Source organism: Bos taurus, chromosome 24 (genome assembly GCF_002263795.3).
Source record: "Bos taurus isolate L1 Dominette 01449 registration number 42190680 breed Hereford chromosome 24, ARS-UCD2.0, whole genome shotgun sequence".
Lineage (NCBI taxonomy): Eukaryota > Metazoa > Chordata > Mammalia > Artiodactyla > Bovidae > Bos > Bos taurus.
This window is the reverse complement of record NC_037351.1, coordinates 39,538,331-39,557,933: the sequence shown is the minus strand read 5'-3', so window position 1 is coordinate 39,557,933 and position 19,603 is coordinate 39,538,331. Positions and strand designations below refer to the sequence as shown.

At 40.3% G+C, this 19,603-nt stretch overlaps 1 protein-coding gene across 1 annotated transcript in view; it reads left to right on the top strand.

The window, feature by feature from the left end:
- The first annotated feature begins 15,016 nt into the window (after window positions 1–15,016).
- L3MBTL4 (L3MBTL histone methyl-lysine binding protein 4) overlaps window positions 15,017–19,603 on the top strand; it is a 155,469-nt gene continuing 150,882 nt past the window's right edge. The window contains 1 exon segment of the mRNA XM_059881118.1: window positions 15,017–15,064. Within this exon segment, the coding sequence (XP_059737101.1) occupies window positions 15,017–15,064 (48 nt within the window).

Here is a 19,603-nt window from a genome sequence, read left to right as displayed (position 1 = left end):
TGAGCTATGGACTCAGAAGTGCTTGGTTTGCATGTCAGAGGTGTGACCCCGGCAGGCTGTTTGCTATCTCCAGGGATTGGCTCACGCTGATAGGGACAGTCCCTCCCCCGTCCACATGGCCCTCACATGTCAATCATGGAATACAGAAAATAAAAATCATGATGAATACAAATAGGAAAAAGATATTCCATTCAGGATATTTGAACAAAATGAGGGCATTTTTGCCTCTGCGTCTGCATCTCAGTTCCAGTAGAGCAATGGGAAGCCGTCCTGCCTGTATTTTTGTCTGAAAGGTTAATCTCTGTTATCTTCAGTCTGTGTCCTGCTTGGGATCAGAGCAAAAGGGAATTTTGAAAAGCAGACTTGACACAGCAGGTGAAATTCAAAGAGTAGTCTATTATCGGATATATTGCATAGGATTTTAGCATTTTCTATAGTTCTGGAAAGCAATTGGTACTGCCCTTCATTCTTATGAAAGAGGGGTGATGGCAGGATGCTTGGACATCCTGTGATCAAGGACTTGTCTGACAGTGAGCAAAAGAAAGGGCATCATCTGACGGCTCCAGGCTTACGACGTGAAACTACCAGACGCACATTAGTGGGTGAAGTCCTTCAGTTTCACTGCCTTGACTGGAATTCTTGGACAGGGAACTCAAGGCACTGATTAATTACAAAACATCACTGCAATGTGTCCTAAAGGTATATAATGCATCTGGAGCTGTCAGGAGGGAACAGAATGGCCAGCCTTTTGGGTTGTTTTCCGACCTCATAATCCTGGCTTCCAAAACCATGGATTTTAAGTTGGCTAATGGAAATGTACCATAGCAAGAGATTCATTTTATGTTCCTTAAACTATTATCTTCCCTTGTTCAGAGCAGTGTTTTTTTTTTTTCCCTAAAGCTTTTATTTTCAGTTTTCAGAACTAAAGTTGGAAACCTAAGAAGGCACAATGATGGTTTTGTTTCTCTCAATTCATCCTAATTTCCTGAAGTGTGCTGGTAGGGAGGATAAGGAAAAGTGCTCATTTTTCCCTTTAAAAAAAATTAACTCTATTCATAATAGCAGTGTGGATTTGTAACCTTTATGAGATAATTAATTAGTCTCGACAGAAGCAAAGAATGTTAAAGCAAGCAGGAGCTTTGGAGAACATTTAGTCCAATACCTTTATTTTACAGACAAAAAGAAATCAGGCCCAGAGTATACATGTCACTTGTTTCCAGTTACCCAACTCTTGGTAAGGTTGGGATTCAGCCTTAGGTTACCTGACCCCTGACCCAGCATTTTTCCTGCTCTATCATATTATGTTAAATCATTTTTTATTTGCAAAACTGTTCTAGAAATGAGGTCAGTGTATCATAAGGAAATGTAAATTTTTTTCTGTAATACAAAATCATGATCTTTAATGCATCTATCTACACATCTATAATCTTCAGTTCAGTTCAATCATTCAGTCATGTCCAACTCTTTGCAACCCCATGGACTGCAGCACACCAGGCTCCCCTGTCCATCACCAACTCCTGGAGCTTGCTCAAACTCAAATCCATTGAGCTGGTGATGCCAGCCAACCATCTTGTCCTCTGTCATCCTGTTTTCCTCCTGCCTTCAATCTTTGCCAGCATCGGGGTATTTTCTAATGAGCCAGCATATATAATCTTGTTCCATCCTAAAAAAACAAAACAAAACACACACACACACACACGGGCATAAGGACTTGGAGTAATTTAGCTTTGAACAAAGGTAATGTTATTTTTATGAGGAATAGGCTTCTATCTATCTAGGCAGCATTTCAATAGCAAGTAAAAAAGTGTGAACCAAACATCCTCATCCACTCACTGAGTGACAGACAGCATATTATGTATTTCTTTTTATGTTTGAATGATACAGTGATTATACAAACGCTTCAGTAGCTGCTGTGCTCACATAATCAGCCCTGTTTCTTGTTACCATTTCAGTTTCACTGTAGAACCTTTATGAGAAGAGACTTGTGTTGTTTTGAATTATGTAGATTTCCTGTGCAATGACTGGGTAGAGAGGGATGGAATTGAGGTGAGGAACGGCCATAGAAAATCACACCTGATACAGTGCATCATTTCACGTTTGTAGTGGAGCAGAGGTCGATAGGACCGATTGCTGACTCCCCACCCGCCCTGCCCCCCGCCCCACGGCTGTGGCCTTGCAGAGCCTTGTGTGGTCCACAGGCCTTCGGCAGTGGCTTCACGGGGGGCTTGTTGGAAACTCCTGCTCTTAGGCCCTTCCGAGACCCACGGAATCCAAATCTGCAGGTTAACAAGCTCCTCAGGTGATTGAAGCTCAGAGGATGAGATGGTTGGATGGCATCACTGACTAAATGGACATGAGTTTGAGTAAGCTCCAGGAGATGGTGATGGACAGGGAAACCTGGTGTGCTGTAGTCCATGGGGTCGCAAAGGGTCGGACTCGACTGAGCGACTGAACTGAACTGAACAGGTGATTCACATGCGTGTTAGTTTGAGGAGCACTGGGTTGTAGCATGTTTTGTAAGGATGTGGCTATATTACTCACACAAAGACATCCAAGATAACTTTGGACATGAAATCTGTGGGGCACCCAAGTACCGTTCTTGAACCTGGCATCCATGCCTTCCGTCTCCTTGGACCCAGCTGGTCTGCTTCTGGGAAGTCTTTCGTATGCATCCTGGCACATGTGCAAAATGCCCCGTGTGCTGTTTTTTTTTTTTTTTTTTCACTGCAGCATTATGTGGTTGGAAAACAGATTGGAGACAACCTAGACATCCCAAAGCGTGGAATCAGTTAAATAAATCATGAAATATCCATTCAGTGTGATACTATGTAACTGCAAATAGAAGGTATATGCTCTTACAACCTGATACAGACCTCTGAGGTATTTTAAGTTAGAAGAAAGATAGAAAACAGTGCCATCTTTGTGCACAACAAAAAGAAAATAAATTCATTTTCTTATATTTTTATAAAGAAAACTTTGCATGGATATGTCAGAATCTAGTAAAAATGATGATTAGGTGGAGGTATTATGAGTTAGCCAGATGGGGGAGGATGGGGGAGAGGAAGAGAATTTTCACTATCTTTAATGTTTCTCTATTTTTGCCTTGCATCATAAGAACTCAAAATAAATTATGTGTATAGACTAAGGCATCCATCTCAAGGAATCTATCATAGTCAGTTCTGTATGACTGTATAAGCAAATGGCAGCCTGACACAGTCATCTTCAGACTTGCTGGTTTGCTCACCGCGTCAGTAAAGAAACTTCAGTCACGTGTCTGGACATACACGGATTATTTGTTTACTCAAAGTTAATGTGATTTACTTTTATACAAGCTACATTTTGTACCTTAAAGCCATAGACTAAAAAAGAAACAAAAAGTACAATATAAAAATGAAATTAATAGTATTTGTTTTAACAGTTAAAAACTAGTTTGCTGTCATTAAACTATTAACATGCATGATTCTTTTTCGAAGCCTTGATTCAGAGCATTGTGTTGCTTATTATCTGAGGTCTTCTTTTAAGGTTTAGTTTTAGTGGCTGTCATGCCTGGGCAACCAACCCTCCTGGTTTGTCTCGGACTGAAGGGTCCCTCAGATACAGGACTTAAGTGCTGTGACCAGTTCAATTCCAGGCAGACTAGGACAGTCCATCACCCTGGTCTGAAGGAAATGATTGTTGGCCAAATTTACTAAACCCCAATACTCCTTTACCAGCATCACCCATCAGTTATACAGTCAGCTGCTGAATTTTCATCTTCTGTGATGACAATCAGTTTTTTCCCGGAAGCTAATGAATAGTGTTGCATATTTATAGTCCCAAAAGTGAGCTGAAAGCCCACTGACGCTCTTAATTTGAAAGATTCTAAAATTGGGAAACTCTGTCCCTTGAATTTTAAGTGTAAATTTATTATGAGTTTTTAATGGGAGCATACCTTGTTTATGGGTTTCCCTGGTGGCTCAGGTGGTAAAGAATCTGCCTGCAATGCAGGCGACCAAGGTTCAGTCCCTGGGTTGGGAATGGCTACCCACTCCATCTTGTTTATGGCCACAAAATTATGTAAATAAGGCCCATATTTTGATAGATGCTCTTGGAGTTCAGTTCAGTTCAGTTCAGTCACTCAGTCGTGTCCGACTCTTTGCAACCCCATGAGCTGCAGCACGATAGGCCTCCCTGTCCAACACCAACTCCCGGAGCCCACCCAAACTCACGTCCATCAAGTCAATGATGCCATCCAACCATCTCATCCTCTGTCGTTCCCTTCTCCTCCTGCCCCCAATCCCTCCCAGCATCAGAGTCTTTTCAAATGAGTCAGCTCTTCGCATCAGGTGGCCAAAATATTGGAGTTTCAACTTCAACATCAGTGCTTCCAATGAACACCCAGGGCTGATCTCCTTTAGGATGGACTGGTTGGATCTCCTTGCAGTCCAAGGGACTCTCAAGAGTCTTCTCCAACACCACAGTTCAAAAGCATCAATTCTTCAGCGCTCAGCTTTCTTTATAAGTCCAACTCTGACATCCATACATGACTACTGGAAAAACCATAGCCTTGACTAGACGGACCTTTGTTGGCAAAGTAATGTCTCTGGTTTTGAATATGCTGTCTAGGTTGGTCATAACTTTCCTTCCAAGGAGTAAGCGTCTTTTAATTTCATAGCTGCAATCACCATCTGCAGTGATTTTGGAGCCCAGAAAAATAAAGTCAGCCACTGTTTCCACTGTTTCCCCATCTGTTTGTCATGAAGTGATGGGACCAGATGCCATGATCTTAGTTTTCTGAATGTTGAACTTTAAGCCAACTTTTTCACTCTCCTCTTTCACTTTCATCAAGAGGCTCTTTAGTTCTTCTTCACTTTCTGCCATAAGGGTGGTGTCATCTGCATATGTGAGGTTATTGATATATCTCCCAGCAATCTAGATTCCAGCTTGTGCTTTCTCCAGCCCAGCATTTCTCATGATGTACTCTGCTTATAAGTTAAATAAGCAGGGTGACAATATACAGCCTTGATGTACTCCTTTTCCTATTTGGAACCAGTCTGTTATTCCATGTTCAGTTCTAACTGTTGCTTCTTGACCTGCATACAGATTTGCTAGGAGGCAGGTCAGGTGGTCTGGTATTCCCATCTCTTTCAGAATTTTCCACAGTTTATTGTGATCCACACACTCAAAGGCTTTGGCTCTTGGAGTACCTTTCAAAAAAGAAGGGATTCTCTTAGTCTTTGTTGAATGGTCGGCTTTCCTCCAGGTGGCTGTGAGCCTTGCCTGATGCACTGCTGCCTCCGAGGACAGAAACTCTTTGGGGTCACTTTTGTTGTCCGTGGTTTCTACACAAGGATATTTGAAGGCATTTGTCCACTCTGGGAGGTTTGGTGGGACTAAACTTGGACTTGGATGTTACCTAACTGAGCTTGTAAGCTGTAGTGTTTAATAGGTCCCAACAGTCTAAAAACTGTGGGGTGAGATGGGGGCTTGCTGGGGGCAGGGGCGACCCTCTTCCATCACCCTGCCTTTGATCCTTACTTTCTGTCATATTTAAGCCCAAAGAGTTAAGACAGTAACAAAGGTTCCTCTCGCATCCTCATGGATGGTGGCGTGGCCCCCGTGTCCCCCGCAGGGCACCAGCTGCTAGTGTGTCACCCCCCCCATCCACAGTGCTTCATGGCTTGGCCATCTGCAGACAGAAAAGTCAGTTTTCAGCGTGTCCAACAATTACCCAGAAATGTGGCCAACAATTACCCAGAAACGTGGTCTAAACCACATTTTTTGTGTGTTCTGGGAGCAAGCTGATGAAGAACAGAAGCCTGTGGATAGTGTGACCCTCCCCCCGCCCCGAGTCATGGTAATTGTCACCACACTTTAGTTTTATTTTACAATGAAGTACTTGTTAGTGACATTTTTATGGAGACAGCTGGAGTTCGTTTAGGTTTATTAGGTTAAATCTATGGCAATAGTATCACTTATTGACAGCGTCACATGCTATCCTGTAGACTTCATCAGTGTCAGCGAGGATTCTCAGAGACGTATATCAAGAAAAAGTCCAAAGCTCTTGTCTCTTTTATTCACTTTTTAAAAAAGCCTTAAGCAAAGCAACTTCTGACTTGTTAACATTCCCTGTGAACGAGAAAATAAATGATGCTTCTTAGTTGGTTTATGTAACTCTTTGCTTGAATTTTCCTGGTTTGGTTTAATCTTCTAGTGATGGCATTTATACTCTTCTGTTGAAGTCATGTTTTAGAGGAGGTTGTACATTTGCTCCAAGATGAATATCCCTCATATGGTTTTTAGATACATCAGTAGATTTTAGATAACAGCTTTTTAATATTCAACTAATTCTCTGATGCTTTAAATTTCAGTTGACAAATTCTGATACTTTTTCCCTGCAATATATATTCCATACATATTGTATTGATTTCTGCACAAGCCGGCAGCTGTTGTTAAATTTTCTGTAAAATATAGTTGAATGTCAGACAACATTTGTGCTATTCTTATGACAAATAAACATGTAAATTTGATAATTCTCCTCTAATGAACTTTTAAAGTACCATAAGCATTGAATATTTGTTGAGTAAGCTTTTTTTCCCCTCCAACAATGAAAACAATTGAAAATAGCTTTAAAAAATGACAGGCATTGAGGGTTTTCAAAAATATTTGTTTACTTATTTATTTGGCTTTGCCAGATCTTAGTTGCAGCAAGCAGGATCCAGTTCCCTGACTAGGGATCGAATCCAGGCCCCCTGCATTGGAATCATGGAGTCTTAGCCACTGGACCGCCAGGGAAATCCCAGTATTGAGGCTTTTTGAAGACCAATTATAATGCTTAGTTTTGGTACACAATATTGAAAATTTGTGATCTTCTACCTGAGTGACGTTTAAAATAGAATTTGTTTTCTATTAAAAGCAAAATACACTGCTCTAAATTTCTTTTCTTCTTTTGCTGTCACCCCAAGTCACATCATGTTTTTTGCTGAAAAAGCAAGGTACAATACACTAATTTGACAGTTACGCAACTTGATGTTCAGCTTCATTGAAATACACTCTGGTTATGCAACACTGGAATTCTAGAAATAAATTTGGACACTACCTGGCCCTAACAGCAGGGGGGTTTTTAAAACACATTTTTTTTTTCTCTTCTAAGAGAGAGGTTGTGATTTATTATGTTGTTGTCTCTACCCTGCAGCTCTATTTTCACACTAATGTAAATTGTTTTAGATTCTCTTATTTCACAGTTGAGGCATTTAATTCTAAGAAAAGAAAAGCAGATTAAGTCAACAAATTAAAAATATTCAGACCCCCAAATTAAAGTTTTTTTTAGAAATTTAGTATTTATAGTAATCATTATACCAATTGTGTGTTTGTCTTAGTTGATTTCAGTTTCACCAGGAAGCAGCTTCTCGTTGCTCTCCTGTTGTCAGACTTGTTTTATATTTAGCGGTCCAGTCCGCAGCGTGTCATCCTGTGGCTTATACTTCTCTGGATCTGACATTAGTGCCGTTGCTGTCCCAGCTGGAGAAATAGCTTAATGCTTAGAAGAAGGATGAGATCTGCTGTGTGTATACAGATGCCAGCAAGATGCTCAAAGAATGCAAATTGAATTATGTGAGGGGCTTTTGAGGATTTGTATTTTTACCACTTTTAATGGGATAAACGAAACCATTCCTCAAATTGCCTATTGTCCTAGTATTATAATGGAGATTTTCCTCCATGTAGTTCCGGAAATAGTTTAATCTTTTCTGTAGGCTGCTTGTTAAACAAAAGAGATTTAGTCACTTACCTTCTGTCTTAAAAATAATAACAAAAGGAAAGCAGAAACTGTGAACTCATACATATTTATATGTGAACAGAAAATTATATTGAAAAATAAACACTTTAATTCTTAGTAGTGATTTTACAACAAACAGGGCATTTCTTTGCAAATCACCACAAAATAATTTATTGAATACCCAGTCTCTATTATTGGCATTGACCTCTGTGTTACAGATGATGAAGCCTTGAGGAGCCATTTGATTGACTGAGGGTAAACCCAACTTGGCTTCCCAGGGGCTCAGTGGTAAAGAATCCACCTGTCAATGCAGGAGACACAAGAGATGCAGGTTCAATCCCTGGGTTGGGAAGATTCCATGGAGGAGGAAATGGAAACCCACTCCAGTATTCTTGCCTGGAAAATTCTATGGACAGTGGAGCCTGGCGGGCTACTGTCCATGGGATCACAGAGAGTTGGATACTATTGAGCTACTGAGCACAGCACAAACCTAAATAGTGAGTGGTGGATCCAGGATTTGAACCCACATCTACAAATTCTAAAGCATGTGGTCTTTCTACTTTACCATTTCTCCTTCTCTGTAGCTATTAAAACTCAGAGAAAGCTGGAATCTTGCTTAAAAATGGGATGGGAAGAGTAACTGCTAAAATTAAAGTGTCTCTACACCCTCTGTGTCCTTGGGGACTGGCTGAACTAAATTATTTTGACATAGTCATGCCATAAGATCAAATTTTTTGGTTCTTTTGGAAACTCTCAGCTATAATACTCCTATGTTTAAAAAAAAAATTACTGACTGTGCTAGAGACCCTCAAGAGAAAACTTGTCTCTGTTAGTATTATTTGCTAATACAGACAGCAGTGGCTAGCTGCTTGTCGTCACTTTTCTTGTTGTTCAGTCTTTGCTGGGGTTGCTGCTGCTGCTAAGTCACTTCAGTCGTGTTTGACTCTGCGACCATATGGGCTGTAGCCCATCTGACTCCTCTGACAGTGGGATTCTCCAGGCAAGAATACTAGAGTGGGTTGCCGTGGCCTCCTCAAGGGGATATTCCTGACCCAGGGATGGAACCTGTGTCTCTTACAGCTAACCTGCTGGCAGGCGAGATCTTTACCAGGAGTGCCACCTGGGAAGCCCATGTTCAGTCTTGAAACCCTCTCTAACCCAGCTGAAACCGACCTGAGGAGACCGTGCTAGCAGAGTGCCCCGTGTCCTTTCTGCAGAGTATCGTTCCAGGCCTCTCTGTCTGCACTTGCCCCTCACCTGCCACCCTCCACAGGGGTTGGTCTGCTCAGCTGAATAGAGCACGCAGTGTAGACCGCGCTGTCTGAAGAACTGTTCCCTCTGCCGGGAGAATTCTTCCTCAGGCCTCATCCAAACAGCTGGCGCCTTCAAAACCCATTGTCTTCCTTACTTGCCTTATTTTATATTTTCCTCCCTATTCTATTTTCTCCCAGCATAGCCCAGGGCATTTGGTTTTTAAAAAAATTTTTTTAATGCAATGCCTTATCTCTCACTAAAGTTCGGCATCTTTTAAAAAAGGCATATAACGAAGTCCAGTCCAGCCCATAGGAGCTATTGTTTAGTCTACTGAAGTCATGAATTACTGAAATCCTCAAATATTAATTAGCTAGATGGCCTGAAGAAGAATTAACACAGCTTCCAGAAGTGCTAGACTACTTCCAGGGAGTAGTGGCTGTGCTGAGGGATGTGGCTCATTAAGTGATTCTGAAAGATTCAGGGACGCGCCTTGACCGTTGTCCCTGCAGTCTCCTGTTAGAGGAACTGGTCCACTTCCTGGGTATACAGACAGAGGTACTCTCTTGCAAAATAATTATATCTCTAGTTACCAGTGGAACTAATGTCTGCACTTTTTTAAGCGTTGTGAGAGATCTGTTCACTTCCACCAAGGTAATTCTCCACCTGAGAATGGAATATCAACACCAGAAAAGTGAAAACCAAATTGATTTTAATTTAGATGATTCCTATCTTTTGATGGCATTTATGGCTTTTAAGGTGGAGAAGGAAATGGCAACCCACTCCAGTATTCTTGCCTGGAGAATCCCAGGGACGGGGGAGCCTGGTGGGCTGCCATCTATGGGGTCACACAGAGTTGGACACGACTGAAGCGACTTAGCAGCAGCAACAGCATGGCTTTTAAGGACACAACGAGATGTTTAGGCATTTGGGATTTTTTAACCTAAATAGCCTCATTTTCATCAAGCTGAGAAACTGTCACTGGAGAAGAAGCAGGGGAATTTTTTCCAACTAATGAACTTCTGGGGTGAGGGAACATCAGTAATTGAAGCATCCCCATGCACTACAACAGAAGTGCTTCTCTCTAGCAAGTTGTTCTGTTTGTGCTTTCAGATCATCTATTTTCTCTTGATGCTGGTTTGCAATCTTTGAATTTAATGGGTTAAGTCACCAAACCTCCCCTCTGGTGTTCTGTCACTTCTGGGTGGGTGAGTGGTGGTCTGTGCATGTATGTACTGGCACAAAGAAAATCATGCATTTCTTTCTTCCTGGAGTCAATCAGTAGATGATAGTGGATGGAACGGTATAAAGCACATCAGTAGGACAAGGGCCGTGTTCATAAAGCCTATCTTATAAAGACAGTTTGTATGGGCCATGTAGAATTTTTTATGTATGTATGTATCCATTTATTTAAAATTAAAAAAAAATTTATTTTGTATTGAAGTATTGTTGATTTACAATTTTGTGTTAGTTTCAGGTGTACAGCAAAATAATTCAGGTATACACATATATTTTTTTTCAGATTTTTTTTCCTTTATAGATTATTATAAGATATTGAATGTAGTTCCCTGTGCTATACAGTAAATCCTTGCTGTTTATCTGTGTTATATATAATAGTGTGTATCTGTTAAACCCATACTCCTAATTTATCCCTTCCCCTTCTTCCCTTTTCCCCTTTGGTAACTGTAAGTTTATTTTCTATATTTTTGAGTCTATTTCTGTTTTGTGTAGATTCGTTAGTATTAATTTTTAGATTCCACATATAAGTGATATCGTATGGTATGTGTCTTTCTCCGTCTGATTTACTTCCCTTAGTGTGATAATCTCTGGGTCCATCCATGTTGCTGCAGATGACAATATTTCATTCTTTCTTATGGCTGAGTAATATTCCATCATAAGTCTACCACATCTTAGGCCAGTCATCTGTTGATGGGTGCTTGAGTTACTTCCATGTCTTGGCTATTGTAAACAGTACTGCAGTGAACATTAGGGTCCATGTATATTTTTGAATTAAGTCTTCATCTTTTAGGGATGTATGGCCAGGAGTGGGATTGTTAAATCATATCTGTTTTTAGTTTTTTAAGGAAACTCAGTGCTCTTTTCCATACTGGTTGTACCACTTCACATTCTTGCCAACAGTGTGGGAGGTTTCCCTTTTCTCCATACGCTTTCCAGGATTTATTTGTAGACTTTTTGATTATGGCCATTCTGACTGGTGTGAGGTGGTATTTCACTGTAGTTTTGATTTGCATTTCTCTAGTTATCAGTGATGTGAGTATCTTTTTATTGCTTGTTGGCCCTCTGTGTGTCTTCTTTAGAGATATGTCTGTTTAGATCTTCTGTACATTTTTTGATTGGGTTGTTTGTTTTTCATTTTGATATTGAGTTGTATGAACTCTTTGTATATTATGGATATTAACCCCTGTTGGTCACATCATTTGCAAATATTTTCTCCCATTCTGTAGGTTGTTTTTTTAGTTTTGTTGATGAATTTCCTTTGCAAAAGCTTAGAAGTTAGATTAGGTCCCATTTGTTTAGTTTTGCTTTTATTTGTTTTACCTTGGGAGACTGACCTAAGAAAATATTGCCCTAATTTATGTCTGAGAATGTTTGGCTTGTGTTTTCTTCTAGGAGTTTTATGGTTTCATGTCTTATATCTAGGTCATTTAATTTAGATGATACTTAATATATTAATTATCCTTTTTTGTGTATGTCCTGTCATGGATGGTCATCTTTCAATATTGTAAAATCCAAAAAAGTCTTTAAAGAAATCTATTAAAGTTTTTTGATAATAAACTTTGTAATTTATATGTATTGAAAACAATTCTTTAATTCTGTGAATTCTTAACACTGTGAAAGAAGACATCATGCTAAACTTTTACTTCACTAGAGAACTTGCTAAGGCATCTTCAGATTATTTATGCTCTCAATCTGTCCTGCAAAGGAGCCTCTGCACCTGTCATTAGGGGTTCCTAGTAGGCAGTAAGACTCTTGAACCCAGGAAAGAGCACCAAGTTCCCTTGAGGGGCAACGCTGGGCTTCTGTGTGGAGACTGAGGGTCTGGTGAGAGGGGTGGAGGGGTTGTCAGTTGTGCAGGTAATGGATGAGCCTGTAAGTGCAGGGGACCCCTCTGAGGGTCCCCTCTGGGGGAGCTCCTTGAGCAGAAGGCTGAGGATACCTCCCCGACTGCACCTCCCCCACCAAGGGGAGAGGAGGAGCAGCGAGCAAGGGTCCCAGATGGAGCCCCCCAGACCCATGTGGGAGCCAGGACCCCACACAGCAGTCTGGATGCAGGCTTTCCACATAGAATGATAGAGATGTTGATGTAGAATTTCTTTTTCCCCCAATTAAACTTAAAGCTATAGAAAGCTAGGTTTTAGAAGTTTCAGACGCTACTATTTTAATTTTGCATATGTGTTGGAAAGTATTCTACCGAGATAAGCCTCTGGTCTGCCATTTTGTTTATACTTTTAATTATCTGTAGTTGTCTTCACAGGGCTTCGGATGTTAGGAGAAATTATTTTTCTCTGATAGTTGTTATCATGATTACTGTTTTATAACAGCAAATATGAATTCAGTAATTCAGGAGGTAATCTGACAAGGAAGCTATATTTTACTGATGATTTTTAAAGCATAGAAAGGATTCTTGGGAATTGAAACCAGCTATTTAAATTAGTGCACATTTATGGCTTATCAGAGTGATGGAGCCACAGAGTGAGACATTTATGCCAAAACTAAACCTCAGGGAAATCAGTTCTTTCGTATTTAAAATGATTAGCTGATTTATTAGATAGTTCCCAGTCTGAAGCTTTATGACTATATTCAAAACTATTTTGGAGAGTTAACATCAGAATCTTTCTGTACAAAAAAATGCTAAGATAGTGGAAGGTTTTTGTAGATAACAATGCTCTTTTTTATAAATCAGCTCCCAGAACATCATCTTAAATAGACAGGAAAATATTAGCTATGGATACATTTCAAAAGTTCTTTTATAATTTCTGTACTTTATGTATTTTTGTATTTTAAACCTCAGTTCAAATCAGAGAATACCGTTCCTACTGTGTGACACCTATTGTCCTAAACTAACTTATTATTTGTGGATTCCTTCTTATTTTTCAGGCTAATGAAGTATGATTATTTGTTGAGCATTTAGAAACTTTTGGTAGTGAGTTTAAACAGTTGTGTGTATGTGTGCTCAGCTGCTCAGTCGTGTCTGACTCTTTGCAACCCCATTGGAGTGTAGCCCTTCAGGCTCCTCTGTCCGTGGGATTTCCCAGACAAGAATACTGAAGTAGATTGCCATTTCCTCTTCCAGAGGGTCTTCCTGACCCAGGGATGGAACCTGCGTCTCTTGTGTCTCCTGTATTAGCAGGCAGACTCTTTACCACTGCACCACTTGGGAAGCCCTGAACAGTTTACTAAATACCAGTTATTCCTGATTACACTTCAGTGCTAATGTCCCGTAACCATGACTTAACAGTTTGAATAGCAGATATTGGTTATCTTCCAGTTCCTCAGATTAGAAGCTTGACTTGGATCCTGCTGGGCTAAATTCAATGGGCAGGGCTGCGTCCCTTCCAGAGGCTCAAAGGTTGAGGGTGGGGAATCTGTTTCTTGCCTTTTCTAGCTTCTTGAGATCTCCTGCACTCTTTGTCTCATGGCCCTTCCTCTATGTTCAAAACTAGCAAAGGACCATCTCTTGGGTTTTTGTTGTCACAGTCACATCTTCCTCTGACCACAACTGGGAAAGCTTGTCCACTTTCAGAGACCTCTGTGATCCTATTGGATCCACATGGATAAGCCAAGGTTATCTCCCCATCTCAAGAACCTTAACCTAACCATACCAGCAGAATCACTTTTGCCGTATGACATAGTGTAGTCATGGTTTCTGAAGATGAGGGTATGAACGTCTTTGGGGGCTGTCCTGCCTTCATTAGCTCTGGTTGCAGAACCACTTGGGGCTTCTTTGCAGGAGGCGGGATGACCATGCACCCGTTGCTAAGGGAACAGCACCATTACTGAGCTCATTTGCTTAGGGGTGTTTAGTCATGCCGGTGGCGCTAGTGGTAAAGATTCTGCCTGCCAATGCAAGAGATGCAGGTTCAATCCCTGGGTAGGGAAGATCCTCTGGAGAAGGAAATGGCAACTAAGTCCAGTATTCTTGCCTGGAGAATCCCATGGACAGAGGATCCTGGCAAGCTACAGTCCACGGGGTTGCAATGAGCCAGACATGACTGAGTGCACATAAACACACAGAGTCATGAGGTCTACAAATACAGTGCTTTCTTGTTGCATATACACAACATGATCTAATTAGGACTAAGGGGCTGTCATCCCAAAAGAGTCCTAAAGAGCTCAGTAGCAAAGAGGCCAATGGGGAGTGATGGAATCTTTGCTGCTGCTTTGAATGTGCTTTTCAAGAATTTAATTTCACAAAACTGTTCTAGATATTTTTACGTTAAAAATTTCCTTTAAATAGTGCTAATTTATCTTTTGGCTGATACAAGTACTCTATTTTGCCCTAAACGATCTGCGAGTGAACTGAAATGCAGCATTCCTTCATGGATTTTAAATTTACATCCACTGTGAATGATTAGTGTTTTGAAAGGTTAGCAAGCTGTGAGGTTAAGATATGATTTGGGGAATAATCTATTTTAAACTCTTGTAATGTGAAGAGAACAAACAATCTTGAATACTATTTTAAGCATGTCCATTCATCGAAGCCCAGCAGGAGATATCTTGAGTAGGGGAGAGTCTAAATTCTAATCGACAGAATTAATTAAATTAATGAGAACTGGAGCTCTGCTATATTCATCAGATGACATGAGATGTGTCTAGGATACAGAGAAGCAAAGGTCAAGGGAAATGTGTAGTTAATGACTTTAAGAAGAGGACGCCGTCGTCTCATATAGACGGATGTAAATTTGATGGTTGACAACATGGTATTCACAGGGGAGTATTTTAATATCAACCCACGGTTATGTGGGTTGACTTTAAGGTGTCTTGGCGATGAAAATTACTCCTGTAGACCCACTGGCCCTGGACGTCAAAGGGGCAGTCAGTTACCATGGAGGGATCCCAGCACAAATGTCTCTTTACAATAAACTCCACCATCATCTGAATGTTCCTGTAAGGATCCTGAGCTTTCTTAGTTCTTTCTCCTCTGGTGACAGACCTGGACCCTCTCAGGAGCCCTGATCTGCATCCAGTCCTCTGTTCCAGTGACCCTTCACCTTGTCTCTGTGTCCCAAGTCAACCATCTGTGCTGAACTCTCAGTTGAGGCAGTAGCTGTTTCTTCCTCTTCTCCTCCTGCTTCTCCAGCTCCTCTTCTTCTTCCCCTCTTCTTCCTCCCTACCTCCTTGCCCTTCTCTTCATCTTCCTCCCCTTCTTTCCCCTCTCCTCCTCCTTCATCACTTGCTCCTTCCTTGTATCCTGATATCTTTTTGGACTTTATGTCTCTGTGCTTTCTCTTTAATCAGATTTTTACTCTCTACCTTTCCTGCCAGTGTTGAGAAGTCCCTGTGTTTCAGCTGTGATTCTCTTCTCCTTTTTCACTTTTTCTCTTGATGACTTCTGTTATCTGGATGGTAACCCGGTTGTTTCTGCCTCACTGCAGTTCCATATCTCAGCTCCAGGCTGGGTGCAGGTGAACTCTTCCTGCTTATCCTTCACTATGTCAACTCACAGTCTCCCCAGTCCTCTTTTCTCTTTCTTGTTGATCTCTTTTTATGTACGAGTAAGTCACCACTTAACCCATTCTCTTAACTGTGTGCCATGTGTGCCAAGTCACTTAAGTCATGTCTGACTCTTTGCGATCCCATGGACTGTAGCCAGCAGGCTACTCTGTCCATGGGATTCTCCAGGAAAGAATACTGGAGTGGGTTGCTAAGCCCTCCTCCAGGGGATCTTTCCCACCCAGGGATTGAACCCAGGTCTTCTGCATTGCAGGCATATTCTTTATCATTGAGCCACCAGGGAAGCCCATATGCATCTTTTTAAAAAATTTTAAATAGACAAAGACTGGCTGAATGGATACAAAAACAAGACCCCTACATATGTTGTCTACAAGAGACCCACCTCAAAACAGGGGACACATACAGACTGAAAGTGAAGGGCTGGAAAAAGATTTTCCATGCAAATTGGGACCAAAAGAAAGCAGGAGTCACAATACTCGTATCAGATAAATTAGGCTTTAAAACAAAGGCTGTGAAAAGAGACAAAGAAGGTCACTACATAATGATCAAAGGATCAATCCAAGAAGAAGATATAACAATTATAAATATATATCCACCCAACATGGGAGCACCGCAGTATGTAAGACAAATCCTAACAAGTATGAAAGGAGAAATTAACAATAACACAATAATAGTGGGAGACTTTAATACCCCACTCACACTTATGGATAGATCAACTAAACAGAAAATTAACAAGGAAAAAAAAAATGTATCTATAAAGTTCACTAAAGCAAAGCACAGTAAAATGAGGTATGGCAATAAAAGGCGTTAAATTTATCAAAAAAAAATTTTTTAAATAATCCATTTTTTAATAATTTTAGTAATTAACAAAAATATTTTTTAAAGAGTTTGTATATTTAGGGGATGAAACAAGATGTCATTCTAGAGATGGGCACGATTTGAGCTCTTCAAAGAGGAGGGCATGGCAACCCACCAAGTATTCTTGCTTGAACAATTCCATGGACAGAGGACCCTGGCAGGCTACAGTCCATGGGGTCGCAAACAGCTGGACAGGACTGAGCAATGAACACTTTCATTTTCACTTTCAAAGAGAATTGCAGTATATATAGTGGCTGGCCTTAAACATCTGATACAAGAATCAATGTCTGTCTTTCCTGAATTAGGTTTTTTTTTTAAATTATTTATTTTAATTGGAGGCTAATTACTTTACAATATTGTAGTGGTTTTTGCCATACATTGACATGAATCAGCCATGGGTGTACATGTTGTCCCCCGTCCTGAACCCTCCTTCCCCATCCCATCCCTCAGGGTCATCCCAGTGCTCCGGCCCTAAGTGCCCTGTCTCATGCATTGAACCTGGACTTACGATCTATTTCACATATGGTAATATACATGTTTCAATGCTATTCTCTCAAATCATCCCATCCTTGCCTTCTCCCACAGAGTCCAAAAGTCTGTTCTTTACATCTGTGTCTTTTGCTGTCTTGCATATAGGGTCATTGTTACCATCTTTCTAAATTCCTTATATATGCATTAGTATACTGTACTGGTGTTTTTCTTTCTGGCTTACTTCACTCTATATAATAGGCTCCAGTTTCATCCACCTCATTAGAACTGATTCAAATGCATTCTTTTTAATAGCTAAGTAATAGTAATACCCATATGCATCTTAACCTTAATTAATAGTTAATAATAATTAACAAGAAAATAAAAGTAAAGATTAATAAAAAAATAAATAATAAAAAAGAAAAGAAAAAGGGAAAAGGTTTTTTTCTGTTTTTTAAGCAAAAGCAAAGGAATAATACAGACTTTTCTATAGCAACACGTTTGAAACTCCGGAGTAACTGGATGATTTCCTAGCAAAATAATGATTATCAAAATGCATCCAGGAAAAGTTGAATATTTGAATAGGTCAAACAGTAAAATAGACTGGAGGACAGGATCCAGCCAGGATCACAGCTGAACTATCCTTCAACTTTAAAAGAACAAGTAATTCCAATGATATTCAGACTCTTTCAAGCCATGTAAAAAGATGAAAAATTTTTATGAAACCAGCATATGAAATCTGAGGAACATAGCACAAAGCCAAAACTGTAGGTGACAAATACATGTCACATACAAATATGAAATTCTAAATAAATATTGCCAAATGTAATCCAGCAGCATATTAGAAAAATGATATCTTATTACCAAGGAGGATATAGCATGCAGTAATGTAAATTAAACAGTGCAACACAGTTCAGTATTATAAAATCTGCCAACATAATTCTTACATCAGCAGATTAAAAAGGAAAAGCCATATAATGATTTTTAACACTGAAAGATTTTTGATAAAATTTAGCCACCGTTCCTTGCAAAAATTGGTGTGTTAAAGAATATAATAAAAATTATTTACCAAAATATAATAGTGAATATACCAAATAGGTAAATATCAAAATATTTAAATTAAAATCAAGAAATTGAAATGCCCACTGTCATCATTGCTATTCAGTATTGTTTTGGAGGTTTTAGTGAATGAAATAAAAAACAGAATTTAATGAGTGATATAAACGAGCTCTCTCTCGCTCTCTCTCTCTCTATATATATGTGCAGATGATGTGATTTTATACCTAGGAAACCCAGGAGAATCTAATTACTGTACCACCAGAATGTCTGGGATTTCAGTACAAACTAAGTTTACCCAATTTAAATTAAAACCAGTTGAGATTCTAATTTGGAAGTGAATTCACTATTAACTTGGGGGGAGCTGACATTTTTGTGGTATGCACTTTCATTTGTTCAGATACTAAGTTACATGATTTTACTGTCTTCCCTTTCCTGTTCAGTGACCCCAGCTTCTGCTCTATGGCCCCGCAGGCTCCGGGATGATGTCCCAGACGACGCCTGGCAGAGGCTTTTAGCTCTCCCCTCTCTCCTTTTGCTCCTGCTGCTCCCACCTAGACTGCCTGCTGAATTCTGGTTTTCTGGGAGGCAGAGGTCTCCAGGAAGTTCCCTCTGTTCAGAAGCAATCCTTCTTCATTTTGTTCGCAGATGCGTTGTTTGGATTTCTTAACTGGTGCCCATTAGCACTGTGTCTGCCTATTTATTCACTAAAACGTTGAGTACCTCCATATGCCGGGTGAGGGTGGCGCTTGTTTGTCTGCACTTGTGTCTCCCCCGGTAGAGCTGGTGCAACGTGAGCACAAGTCAAGTCCCCAGGCATCCCCAGCATGTTGTGTCCTCACTCTCAGCACCCGCGCCGTTCAGGGAAATGAGCAGCAACTGGTTTTGAATTCAGTTGTATTGGAATGAGACTCAGCCTAAATGTGCAAATGAACAATGCTCTCAGCAGAGCAGGCAGAAGTCTTCGCTCCAGTGACACCGTGGACCTATTAGAAGGTGAAGGTTGGGGAAGTGCAATTATATTCAGGGAGCATCTAATTCTGGGTTTATTTCCCAACAGCAATAAGTTGTTAACACTGGGAAAATTATATCATTTCCAGTGGGTACCACAAAGGGAGGCATTATTTATATCCATGTGTGATAAAATTGGTTGGTTGTTACCAACAGTTGTTTTTCTCACATATTATAAGATACTGTCTGATGGGGCTGGATGCAACATAATGTTCGAAATGAAGTTGAGATGCTGGTGTGAAAGGTTGTGAGGTTGTGTTTATGGTTAATGGAATTGGAGAGGTGTTTCTCAGGAACACGATTTACATGGTTCTGTCCTTAAGAACGACAGCTTATTCACTCTTCACTCCCTGCCATGTTTAATTTGAGATTAGAACATCATTAATAAACATTGTGCAGTTTCCTAGAACTAGGATTCTTAACTGTCAGGTAGAATTCATCTGTCAGTGGTTCTTCAGTCTGTATTCTCTAGGGAATGGGGATGAATGTGATGCTGAGTGGCCAGAC